This window comes from Poecilia reticulata, chromosome 9 (genome assembly GCF_904066995.2).
Source record: "Poecilia reticulata chromosome 9, P_reticulata-male-v2, whole genome shotgun sequence".
In the NCBI taxonomy this organism is placed as follows: Eukaryota; Metazoa; Chordata; class Actinopteri; order Cyprinodontiformes; family Poeciliidae; genus Poecilia; species Poecilia reticulata.
Window position 1 is genome coordinate 33,798,134 of NC_088838.1, and position 13,761 is coordinate 33,811,894.

The window sequence follows — 13,761 nt, forward strand, 5'->3', positions numbered from 1 at the left end:
ACCCAGTTCTACACCACCCGGTTCTACACCACCTGGTTCTACACCACCCAGTTCTACACCACCCAGCTCTACACCACCCGGTTCTACACCACCCAGTTCTACACCACCTGATTCTACACCACCCGGTTCTACACCACCTAGTTCTACACCACCCAGCTCTACACCACCCAGTTCTACATCACCTAGTTCTACACCACTCAGCTCTACATCACCCAGTTCTACACCACCCAGCTCTACACCACCTGATTCTACACCACCCGGTTCTACACCACCCTGTTCTACACCACCCAGTTCTACATCACCTAGTTCTACACCACTCAGTTCTACACCACCCAGTTCTACACCACCCGGTTCTACACCACCTGGTTCTACACCACCCAGTTCTACACCACTCAGTTCTACACCACCCAGTTCTACACCACCCAGTTCTACACCACCCAGTTCTACATCACCTAGTTCTACACCACCCAGTTCTACACCACCCGGTTCTACACCACCTGGTTCTACACCACCCGGTTCTACACCACCCAGTTCTACACCACCTAGTTCTACACCACCCAGTTCTACACCACCCAGCTCTACACCACCTAGTTCTACACCACCTGATTCTACACCACCCAGCTCTACACCACCTGGTTCTACACCACCTGATTCTACACCACCCGGTTCTACACCACTCAGTTCTACACCACCTAGTTCTACACCACCCAGTTCTACACCACCCAGTTCTACACCACCCAGCTCTACACCACCCAGCTCTACACCACTCAGTTCTACACCACTCAGTTCTACACCACCTGGTTCTACACCACCCAGTTCTACACCACCTGGTTCTACACCACCCAGTTCTACACCACCTGGTTCTACACCACCTGGTTCTACACCACCTGGTTCTACACCACCCAGTTCTACACCACCTGGTTCTACACCACCCAGTTCTACACCACCTGGTTCTACACCACCCAGCTCTACACCACCCAGTTCTACACCACCTGGTTCTACACCACCCAGTTCTACACCACCTGGTTCTACACCACCCAGTTCTACACCACCCAGTTCTACACCACCCAGTTCTACACCACCCAGTTCTACACCACCCAGTTCTACACCACCCAGTTCTACACCACCCAGTTCTACACCACCCAGTTCTACACCACCCAGTTCTACACCACCCAGTTCTACACCACTCAGTTCTACACCACCCGGTTCTACACCACTCAGTTCTACACCACCCGGTTCTACACCACCTGGTTCTACACCACCCAGTTCTACACCACCTGGTTCTACACCACCCAGTTCTACACCACCTGGTTCTACAGTCCTTCACTGAGCGAAGAGACTTTAATTCCTGCTGGTCGTTTAAAAATCACTGAAGTTCTGCTGTTGTTATATCAACCTTCAGATCTCAGGTTCTTCTGGTTCTGGTTCTGCTCTGCGTCCCCAGCACCAAACATGGAGAAGCAGGTTTCAGCTTCTATGCACCGTAGATCTGGAACAAACTTCCAGGAAACCTGGTTAGAGCTGCTGTTGAAATGGCACCAGTGACACATTAATAAACATTTGAAAACGTCTCTCGGCTAAACCGAATGCTGCAGCTGCTGCCTGCTTTCTGTGACTTTGTAGTTTTGATGCGATCTGTTGAACCGGTTGCATTCCAGAGAAACGAGGTGGACGGTGGTTTCACAGAGTTTTTCTGCAGCCGAAGGAGCAGAAAAATGTTTCATGTTCCAGTTTGACAAGAAGTTCTGACCCAACAGGAAGTAGTTGTTTTTATTGCTTATCGCAGCAGGTGGAAGATCTGCTGCGAAGTCGTGTTTCTTCGTGTAGCTCATTTTGTTTTCTGGGAGGTTTTCACACCGTCTCTCGGCTCCCAGCAGGTTTATAAAGACCAGGTGAGCAGCTCAGGTACAGCAGCTCAGGTACAGCAGCTCAGGTACAGCAGCTCAGGTACAGCAGCTCAGGTACAGCAGCTCAGGTACAGCAGCTCAGGTACAGCAGCTCAGGTACAGCAGCTCAGGTACAGCAGCTCAGGTACAGCAGCTCAGGTACAGCAGCTCAGGTACAGCAGCTCAGGTACAGCAGCTCAGGTACAGCAGCCTTCAGACAGAAGATCCAACCAGCCAATCACAGCCTGCAGACAGGTGAGTGTTGAGCTTCATCCATTCATCTCTTTAACTGTTTAACAGTAAAACTTGGAAACCATCACTTTGACCAACTGGACAGAACCAGCTGGGTTCATATTTGACCCGTTTTTCTATCAAATCCTTTTAAAATCTGTAAATATTTCTGTTTAGTCTGAATTTCAAGCTTGATTCAAACCAGCTTTAGAACAACTAGACCTGCTTTTACAGTTTTAAATTATATTTTATTTTCATGGCTGCAGCTGAATCTCTGTTTCATCTTTATCAGATATAAAAACTCCAGTTTGTTTCCTTTATTGATTTTGTAAATAATTTCTTTCTGTAGATTCTCCTCCGTTGTATCAGGTGTTGCCTCCGTCTCATGTTGGGTTTAACTTTGATGCAGGAGCCAAAGATGCAGCAGTACATCACTGATATCGGTGTCTCTCTGGACAGTGATGAGGAGCTTTGGTTTGGAGATAATGGTTACACCAAACTTCCTCTTGACCTGAACAAAGGAGCACGAGGAAACAAAATCTTCCTCTGGTACAAAACCGCTGGCTACAGAGCGATCACCAGGATCCAGTTTTCCTTCAACGACTGGATGAGACAAGGCCTGAAGGATGCAGGGTACCGCCTGGTCGATAAAAATCTCAACAAAGGAGCCGGGGGCAGCGACGTCTTCCTGTGGTTCTTCAAAGGTTATACTGAGTGTGACGTCCCGATCGTGGAGCTGGACCTGTCCACCGATGCAGAGGATAACACCAAGAAGGGCCAGCCTCAGTGGGAGAGGTCAGCCTGCGATCTGAACCGGAAAGCTGGAGGAGACTGGATCTACCTGTGGATGAAGAGGCAGCATCAAACCTACATCTGTGACATCCAGGCCAATGCTGGTGACATATCAAACTACGAATTGTTCCGTCAAGGTTACACCCGAGTAGATGAAGACATCAACAGGGATTCAGGTGGGTCTGACATCTTCATCTTTTACCAACAAACCACTGATGAGAAGAAGGCCATCACGGATCTGAAGATCGCAACTGATACGTCGAAGGAGAGTCGTTTGGTGAAAGCAGGATATCAGAAGGTGAAAACAAACCTGAATGATGGCACTAAAGGAACCCCGTTGTACCTGTGGTACAAGAAAGATGAAGTCACCAAATCTCCCTTCACGTTTGTCACCGTGATCCTCCACCCAAAAGCAAAGGAAGCGTACAGCAAAGCCGGCGTCAGCGTCATCGACACAGATCTGAACCTGAAAAGTTCAGGCCACAAAATGTTCCTGTGTTTTAAGTAAAGGTTGATTGTTTCTGAGCATGCTCAGTGAGACACGTACTGAGCATGCTCAGTGAGACCCGTACTGAGCATGCTCAGTGAGACCCGTACTGAGCATGCTCAGTGAGACCCGTACTGAGCATGCTCAGTGAGACCCGTACTGAGCATGCTCAGTGAGACCCGTACTGAGCATGCTCAGTGAGACCCGTACTGAGCATGCTCAGTGAGACCCGTACTGAGCATGCTCAGTGAGACCCGTACTGAGCATGCTCAGTGAGACCCGTACTGAGCATGCCCAGTGAGAACCGTACTGAGCATGCCCAGTGAGAACCGTACTGAGCATGCCCAGTGAGACCCGTACTGAGCATGCTCAGTGAGAACCGTACTGAGCATGCTCAGTGACGTCTGTATTCTGAGAAATGATTTTTCTGTCAAACGTTTTCTCTGAATCTGATTACTGATCAATAAAGTTCATAAATCAGACACCAGAAGAAGCTTTTTGGTATCCAGAAACTTTTCATCTGTTAGAATCAGCTTCCAGTTATTCAGTGGTTCTGATCCAGTAGCCCGTAATATTCTGTTTTCTTATTAAGCCATGATATTTTGACAATATTATTGTAATTTTATAACTTTATTCAAAAAACAAAAAGTTTTAGTCTGGTTCTGATTCTCTGTTGAAGAGTTGAGATCAGAAAAGTATCTCTGGGTTCTGAACCCGATTCCTGACGGAGAAACGTATCGATCACTCAGTCAAAACACGAATATCACAAATTAATATATTATTTTCTCGCAGCAAGTTGTAAGAAAATAAAGAAACAATCAAACAAACAAACAATAAAACATCAGTACAAATACTGTTTGTTTTTACAAGACTGTGACGTAAGATCAGAGATAAACCGATTGGTTGGAAAACAACAAATAATATTGGAATATTTCTATTAAAATTAAGATGGTCAAGTAAGAGCAGCACCACTTCAACATATTTTTACTCAAGGAAAGCTAATCCGTCCAAGAAATTACTAAAGTAAAAGAGTATTTAGTACTCGAGTGTCAAAACATCATTTAATATTTAAAACTTACATCATCAGATGGACCAAAATATAAAGTTAAATGGAAATTTGTGGATTTTAAAGACCAAAATGACAATAATTCATATATAACAAAAAGAAAACAACAAAATTAGGCAAAATAAAAAGTTTCCAAATCAGTTTCTTTCTGTAAAAGCAACTTTTATTTATTTGTATTTATTTTTATTAAAAACTGCAGGTGTTGAATTTTTGGTTTTCATTCAATGGGTAGAAAATCCAGAAATTTGACTCCAGTAAGAGTAGAAACACTTCACAGAAAAATGACTCAAGTCAAAGTAAAAAGTACAGCATAGTAAAAAATACTTCTAAAAGAAATTTATTTTATTTTTCAAAAAAGTTACTCGAGTAAATGTATGTGAGTAAATACGCCAAACTCTTCATGAAACAGCTTTTCCTACACATGCAGAGTCAAGTTCTCCTTTAATTTGTGCAGCTTTGGGTACATGATGCAGTTTTTCTCATGGTTTCCACTCAAATCTCACATTTATTTATTATTTTATAGTCGGTCTGGAAGCAACTTAACGATTCATCTCGGATACTACCAAACACTTATTGCCATTTTTAACTGAACATTAAAATAACGATGTTTAAAGTGCTGCTTTATCGGCAGCTGCAGGGTTTATAAATCTTGAGGCCTGAAACTACGGCGCCCCCTTGTGGCGGAACTGAACGTTCAGCTCATTTCACAGCTTCATCATGAAGCTACACCGACGTTAGCATTGTTTGTAATGACGTCACTCCAGCGTTGTTATGGCTACAGGTGTCGCAAGCGAAAAAATATTAAATCTGTGCTATTAAGTGCCATCAACTGAAAAAGGTTTTTTTCTTTCTTACAATATATTTATTTAGTTCTGCATATATGAAAAAGAACAAACATTTTTAAGCAAACACAAAAATAAAATTCAGCCAAAAATACAAATTATTTGTATAATGCATAAAGGTAAATAAACATAAATAACTTTTCAACTGTAGCCTGGGTAAAGTATTGGTCTTTAAAAATTATATATATATATATATATATATATATATATATATATATATATATATATATATATATATATATATATATATATATATGAATTGAAAAATTCGAAATTCATACTAAATTCATACTGAATACTAACAAGTTGGATATTTTAAATTTCCCCAAGCGTTACCTGTCATTGGTGTTATAACTATAAAAATAATAAATCATTTTCCTCTTAGTTTGGAAAACCAAATAGCATTTAGTTTGTATTATTTATAGTCACTTTAAGTATATTTATTATCATGCTAGCTTTTGTTCTTGGGTCTCTTGATGGTGCAGCCGCTTAAACCGCTCTGAACAATATTATCGCTTATCACGATAACTCCTGGGAACGTTTATCGCCCAGCAGCATCTGTTATCGTGACAGGCCTGCTGCTGAAGGCGCCCACCGCCTCTGAGCCTCACTGCGGCTGCTGGCGCGCTGACAATGACTTGAATGCTGATGATCGTGGAGATCAACAAAGGAGACAAGGAGAGAGGAGATGAAACGCTTCCTGAGCGCTGAGGAGAATGGAGAGCCGCTGACAGACTGCAGCGAGCTGTCACACAACCTCACCGCCTCCTCCTCTTCCTCCTCCTCCTCCTCCTCCTCAGCCCACAGACACGCGGCCCTGTCCTCGCTCCAGACCCGGGGACCAGGCGGCGGGTCGGAGCCGAGGAGATCCGCGCTGAAACGCAGCCGAGGCGGCCAGGAAGGACGAGCGGACCCGGAGGAGGCGGAGGCGGCGGCGGATCATCCGGCGGCTCCGGGGGTCGTCGTTCAGCGGCGGCTGCAGCCTCAAGGACGCGGCGTCGGAGGAGCGGAAGGTGTGGAGATGATTTCAGCGGCCGGCAGAGATGCGGACGGGAACAATAACAGCAGCAGCAGCATCTCTGAGCCTCCTGCGGGCAAAGTCAAGGAGGAGCGGAAGGGGAAGAACCTGATCCGGGGCTGGAAGAGGGACCGGGACGCCGCCGCTCCTCCCGCCCGGATCAGGAAGGAGAAGCCCGGCGACGATGGCGCGTCTCCTCCGCCTTCCGTCTTCCTGCCGGAGCATCACCAGGGACCCGGAACCGACTCCCGGATCCCCGCGGGAGACAGCAGCACCATCACCGGAGGCTCCGGGAAAACAGCGGCGGACTGTGGAGTAAAGAGCGGCGGAGGAGCTATTGTTGTCCGGCGGCTTCACGACGAGCCTCCGGCGGCCAAGAAACACAGAGGAGCCGAGAAGGTAGGAGTTTTATCATCCCCAGGCACACAACAGGGTTTATTTAAACAAATGAACAAATATAGAGGGATGCAGGTGTGAAGGCCACAAACGGAGCATCTTGATGTCCTTTTGTTGCTGCCCAGCTGCTGTCATTGTTCCCATCGGCGCAGATTTCTGATTTTCTCTTTCTTCTTCGTTTGGGGAGATTTAGAGAAGGTTGGATGCATGTTTTAACAAATCGTTTTCTCTGAATGCTTTGTTTGCCGTTTCCCATGTGGGGAAAAAAACCTCATGATGTCAAATTTATTCACATTTGATGTCGCCAACCCCGTTTCGTTCTTTCTTTTTAATTCTTTTAATGAAAAGGCTGACAGGTTGCGCTTCGGAAATGTATTTTTGGGAGCTTTAAATAAGTCATCCAGAGGGAGAAGATGGAGGAAGATGAAGGGAAGGGGTGGAGGGGTGAGGTGAGGAGAAGAGAGATGTATGATGGAGAGCGAGGAATTTGATTTGACAGCAGAGGACGCAGGCTGGAAGAGTCTGGCAGACAAAGAGGGAGGATGTCCAGGAGGAGTTTGTGTCCGCAGGAGAGACGCTGCTTTGTTTACGTGTTGATCTGAAGGGTTTGCTAAAAAAACCATTTCTGAGCTCCACTCAGCTGTTTGGTGTCGGTTCAGTTCATGGCTGGACTGCAGCAGCTTTACGTCATCACACGCCGGAAACTCATGGGTTTGGCCGAGCAAACCCGTCCAGGATCCGGTCGGACCGTCACTGCTAACGAGCGGCTTCTCGTTTGTCATGGCTGTGAACTCAGATGATCAGATTTGATAAGATGTGAAGCCATTACCTGCTGCTGCTGCTGTTGGGTCAGCCTTCCAGAGCGCCCAGGTGTTCTGGTTCCGGTCCGAACGTGGAGAGGAGGCAGCATTCAGCAAGTGTCTGTGACCAAACCCACCTGGTTACAGGTGATTTGGATCAATAATAAACAGCATTGATCAATATATCTGAGGCGTATTGATGATTGTGGCTCCTGACAAACTGATGTTTTTATGACGATTTTATGTTTTCAGCCATGTTGCTGAAATGTGATGTACAGACAATCTTGATTGGTTGATTGATTAATTGGACCAATCCAGAGCCGGCGTGTGGCTTCAGTTATTCCAGCTGGAAGCTAGAGATCAGGATGAACTTTGACCTGAACCGTCAGAACCACATAAAGACGGTTCAAAAGTCGGCCTCCTGTCAGCGGAAGAACATTTCCAGGATCAGAGGATCTAGAGAAACTAATCTGTTTATCTTTAGTCGTATCGATTATTGGTGTCTATACCAATAATAGACACCAGCTGATCCAGTTCTACACCACCTAGTTCTACACCACTCAGTTCTACACCACCTAGTTCTACATCACCCAGTTCTACACCACCTAGTTCTACACCACTCAGTTCTACATCACCCAGCTCTACACCACTCAGTTCTACATCACCCAGTTCTACACCACCTAGTTCTACACCACTCAGTTCTACATCACCCAGCTCTACACCACTCAGTTCTACATCACCCAGTTCTACATCACCCAGTTCTACATCACCCAGTTCTACATCACCCAGTTCTACACCACCTAGTTCTACACCACCCAGTTCTACACCACCTAGTTCTACATCACCCAGTTCTACATCACCCAGTTCTACACCACCCAGTTCTACATCACCTAGTTCTACACCACCCAGTTCTACACCACTCAGTTCTACACCACCCAGTTCTACACCACCCAGTTCTACACCACTCAGTTCTACACCACCCAGTTCTACACCACCCAGTTCTACACCACCCAGTTCTACATCACCCAGTTCTACATCACCTAGTTCTACACCACCTAGTTCTACACCACCCAGTTCTACACCACCTAGTTCTACATCACCCAGTTCTACACCACCCAGTTCTACACCACCCAGTTCTACACCACTCAGTTCTACACCACCTAGTTCTACACCACCCAGTTCTACATCACCCAGTTCTACATCACCCAGTTCTACATCACCCAGTTCTACATCACCCAGTTCTACACCACCTAGTTCTACACCACTCAGTTCTACACCACCTAGTTCTACATCACCCAGTTCTACATCACCCAGTTCTACATCACCCAGTTCTACACCACCCAGTTCTACATCACCTAGTTCTACACCACCCAGTTCTACATCACCCAGTTCTACACCACCCAGTTCTACACCACTCAGTTCTACACCACCCAGTTCTACACCACCCAGTTCTACACCACCCAGTTCTACACCACTCAGTTCTACATCACCCAGTTCTACATCACCTAGTTCTACATCACCCAGTTCTACATCACCTAGTTCTACATCACATCACCCAGTTCTACATCACCCAGTTCTATATCACTCAGTTCTACACCACCCAGTTCTACACCACTCAGTTCTACATCACCCAGTTCTACATCACCTAGTTCTACATCACCCAGTTCTACATCACCTAGTTCTACATCACATCACCCAGTTCTACATCACCCAGTTCTATATCACTCAGTTCTACACCACCCAGTTCTACATCACCCAGTTCTACACCACTCAGTTCTACACCACTCAGTTCTACATCACCCAGTTCTACATCACCCAGTTCTACATCACCTAGTTCTACATCACCTAGTTCTACACCACTCAGTTCTACATCACCCAGTTCTACATCACCTAGTTCTACATCACCCAGTTCTACATCACCTAGTTCTACATCACATCACCCAGTTCTACATCACCCAGTTCTACATCACCCAGTTCTACATCACCTAGTTCTACATCACCCAGTTCTACACCACTCAGTTCTACACCACCCAGTTCTACACCACTCAGTTCTACACCACCCAGTTCTACACCACCTAGTTCTACATCACATCACCCAGTTCTACACCACCTAGTTCTACATCACATCACCCAGTTCTACAACACCCAGTTCTACATCACCCAGTTCTACATCACCCAGTTCTACATCACCCAGTTCTACATCACCCAGTTCTACATCACCTAGTTCTACATCACATCACCCAGTTCTACATCACCCAGTTCTACACCACCCAGGTCTACACCACTCAGTTCTACATCACCCAGTTCTACATCACCCAGTTCTACATCACCTAGTTCTACATCACCTAGTTCTACACCACCCAGTTCTACATCACCCAGTTCTACACCACCCAGTTCTACACCACCCAGTTCTACACCACTCAGTTCTACACCACCCAGTTCTACATCACCCGGCTCTACACCACCCAGTTCTACACCACTCAGTTCTACACCACTCAGTTCTACATCACCCAGTTCTACACCACCCAGTTCTACACCACCCAGTTCTACACCACCCAGTTCTACATCACCCAGCTCTACACCACCCAGTTCTACACCACCCAGTTCTACACCACCCAGTTCTACATCACCCAGTTCTACACCACCCAGTTCTACACCACCCAGTTCTACACCACCCAGTTCTACACCACCCAGTTCTACACCACCCAGTTCTACACCACCCAGTTCTACATCACCCAGCTCTACACCACCCAGTTCTACACCACCCAGTTCTACACCACCCAGTTCTACATCACCCAGTTCTACATCACCCAGTTCTACATCACCCAGTTCTACATCACCCAGTTCTACACCACCCAGTTCTATATCACTCAGTTCTACACAACCTGGTTCTACACCACCTGGTTCTACACCATCTGGTTCTACAGTCCCTCCACTGAGAGATGAGACTTTAAAAACTGTTGTTAGTTTATTAATCACTAAATAAATTACAGATCTGCTGCTGTTGTATCAAAAAGTTGAACATTAATTAATTCTAGTCTGGATTTTTGTCTTCATTTTGCTGCTGCAGTGTAATATTTATATTCTGTTTTACTTGCTGCTACAACGTGCTAATAATAAACTTGGTTTGTTCTTGTGGAAAAGTTGCTAACCTGTTTAGGAGCGGTCGTTAAAGTCGGGAACCATCTGAGCAAACGACTGAATTAGGTTCAGCGTCTTAAAAACTGCAGGAAAGTGGAGAACCGTGGTTTTCAGGGACGGAACGCGGTGGAGAAAAACCTGAAACGTTAAATAGTTTCCACTCAACGTGAAGGAGAGTCGGTGGGTTGAGCCACTGATCAGAGGAAAACACCAGTGCTGGTCTCTGCTGCTGCTTGTTTTTATCTTATTTATTGGAATTTATTTCTCTGCTTGTGACCCTGAAACAGTTATTTGTGCTTTAAAACAAATAAACCTGAATAAACACGGTGCCATAAAAAGACACCATACAGCCAGTAATTGAGAAAATCATGAACAAACATGACGTTTTGATGAGTTTGGCTGCCAAAATCTCCAATCGACATCAAATATGTTTCATTTATTATTGGCTAAAAAGTCAACAACGTTTAATTTATAATTTTGACACTAAATCTAAGGCCTGCTGTAGTTTCTCTGGATAATGAAACGCTAATAAATCACAGTAGCATCTCCATCTTTGTCACGTTGATGCGGTGGGTTGTTAGCCACAGCTGATTAAAAACGATAGCAACCGTTAGCCACCATGTTAGCATCTGGAATGACATGATGGCTGACTGTCCAAACCTCCAGCTCACAGGAGCAACATGCTAGTTAGCAACCTCTGCTACAGCCATACGTAGCGTTAGCATCGGATGAAACGACGCTTTGTGTCGCCCGGTGGATTCGCTCCAAACTCTTGGATGGAAACACACGTGATTCACTTTTCTTTTCTTTTTTTTTGGTGAAATTTTAAAAGCCGTCTCAAAATTTGCCTGACATTCATATGGAAGCACAGCGGCTGTAACTCCTGGAACGGTGATCGATTTATTCTCTCAGTCTGACAGCCGGAGCCGGTTCTAAAGATTCAAACCCTGGAGAAACGACGGAAACGATGAAGAGATGAAGCCGAACTGCGCTGAGAGGGATAAAATTATCCAGCTGCTGCTGAGGCTCCGGCTTTCATCTGCATGACAACAAGAAACTGGAGTTAGCCGTGAGTGAGCCGTGAGTTAGCCCTGAGTTAGCCGTGAGTTAGCCGTGAGTTAGCCCTGAGTGAGCCGTGAGTTAGCCGTGAGTTAGCTGTGATTTAGTCGTGAGTTAGCCGTGAGTTAGCCGTGAGTTAGCCGTGAGTTAGCCGTGAGTTAGCCGTGAGTTAGCCGTGAGTTAGCCGTGAGTTAGCCGTGAGTTAGCCGTGAGTTAGCCGTGAGTTAGCCGTGAGTTAGCCGTGAGTTAGCCGTGAGTTAGCCGTGAGTTAGCCCTGAGTTAGCCGTGAGTTAGCCGTGAGTTAGCCGTGAGTTAGCCCTGAGTTAGCCGTGAGTTAGCCGTGAGTGAGCCGTGAGTTAGCCGTGAGTTAGCCCTGAGTTAGCCGTGAGTTAGTCGTGAGTTAGCCGTGAGTTAGCCCTGAGTTAGCCGTAAGTTAGCCCTGAGTGAGCCGTGAGTTAGCCGTGAGTTAGCTGTGATTTAGTCGTGAGTTAGCCGTGAGTTAGCCGTGAGTTAGCTGTGAGTTAGCCGTGAGTTAGCCCTGAGTGAGCCGTGAGTTAGCCGTGAGTTAGCCGTGAGTTAGCCCTGAGTTAGCCGTGAGTGAGCCGTGAGTTAGCCGTGAGTTAGCCCTGAGTTAGCCGTGAGTTAGTCGTGAGTTAGCCGTGAGTTAGCCCTGAGTTAGCCGTAAGTTAGCCCTGAGTGAGCCGTGAGTTAGCCGTGAGTTAGCTGTGATTTAGTCGTGAGTTAGCCGTGAGTTAGCCGTGAGTTGGCCGTGAGTTAGCCGTGAGTGAGCCGTGAGTTAGCCGTGAGTTAGCCGTGAGTTAGCCGTGAGTTAGCCGTGAGTTAGCCGTGAGTTAGCCCTGAGTTAGCCGTGAGTTAGCCGTGAGTGAGCCGTGAGTTAGCCGTGAGTTAGCCCTGAGTTAGCCCTGAGTTAGCCGTGAGTTAGCCGTGAGTTAGCCGTGAGTTAGCCCTGAGTTAGCCGTGAGTTAGCCGTGAGTTAGCCCTGAGTTAGCCGTGAGTTAGCCGTGAGTTAGCCGTGAGTGAGCCGTGAGTTAGCCGTGAGTGAGCCCTGAGTTAGCCGTGAGTTAGCCCTGAGTTAGCCGTGAGTTAGCCGTGAGTTAGCCGTGAGTTAGCCGTGAGTTAGCCATGAGTTAGCTGTGAGTTAGCCGTGAGTTAGCCATGAGTGAGCCGTGAGTTAGCCCTGAATTAGCCGTGAGTTAGTCATGAGTTAGCCGTGAGTTAGCCATGAGTTAGCCGTGAGTTAGCCATGAGTGAGCCGTGAGTTAGCCCTGAGTTAGCCGTGAGTTAGCCCTGAGTTAGCCGTGAGTTAGTCATGAGTTAGCCGTGAGTTAGCTGTGAGTTAGTCGTGAGTTAGCCATGAGTTAGCCATGAGTGAGCCATGAGTTAGCTGTGTTAGTCGTGAGTTAGCCATGAGTGAGCCGTGAGTTAGCCGTGAGTTAGCCATGAGTTAGCCGTGAGTTAGCCATGAGTTAGCCGTGAGTTAGCTGGGATTTAGTCGTGAGTTAGCCGTGAGTTGGCCGTGAGTTAGCTGTGAGTTAGCCCTGAGTTAGCCGTGAGTTAGCCGTGAGTTAGCCGTGAGTTAGCCGTGAGTTATCCGTGAGTTAGCCCTGAGTTATCCGTGAGTTAGCCGTGAGTTAGCCGTGAGTTAGCCCTGAGTTATCCGTGAGTTAGCCCTGAGTTATCCGTGAGTTAGCCCTGAGTTAGCCGTGAGTTAGCCATGAGTTATCCGTGAGCGGCTGCTCTGTCTCCCCGTCCGTCGGGCCGGGCCTGCGGGCTGCAGCGGGAAGGAGAGCCGGTCGTACCGGACTTTAATAAAATCTGCTCAGCTGCTCAACGCTCGTTAAAATGATTTGATTTTTCTTTCTGTGAAACTCGGCTGAGACGATCCGAGTTCGGATCTCTTTGATGCCGTTTGGGGAGATTTAAAGGTTGTTTCCAAGCTAATGAGCTGATCTACAGTTAGCAAACATTTGACTGCTGAGTCTCTACAAATGTAGGAAAAGTAAACGCGATATGAACAGAACC

General features: G+C 46.6%; 2 protein-coding genes across 2 annotated transcripts in view; both read left to right on the plus strand.

Annotated features, from left to right (window-relative positions):
• The first annotated feature begins 1,433 nt into the window (after positions 1-1,433).
• Positions 1,434-5,079, plus strand: LOC103470828 (uncharacterized). The gene is made up of 2 exons (XM_081610987.1): positions 1,434-2,141; positions 2,527-5,079. Exon 2 carries the CDS (start codon positions 2,536-2,538, stop codon positions 3,415-3,417), a length of 882 nt encoding a protein of 293 aa, XP_081467113.1. The 5' UTR covers positions 1,434-2,141; positions 2,527-2,535; the 3' UTR covers positions 3,418-5,079.
• Positions 5,080-5,929: 850 nt separating this feature from the next.
• znf608 (zinc finger protein 608) overlaps positions 5,930-13,761 on the plus strand; it is a 59,313-nt gene continuing 51,481 nt past the window's right edge. The window contains exon 1 of the mRNA XM_008419502.3: positions 5,930-6,721. Within this exon, the coding sequence (XP_008417724.1) occupies positions 5,993-6,721 (729 nt within the window). The 5' untranslated portion in view covers positions 5,930-5,992. The remainder of the gene's footprint in view (positions 6,722-13,761) is intronic.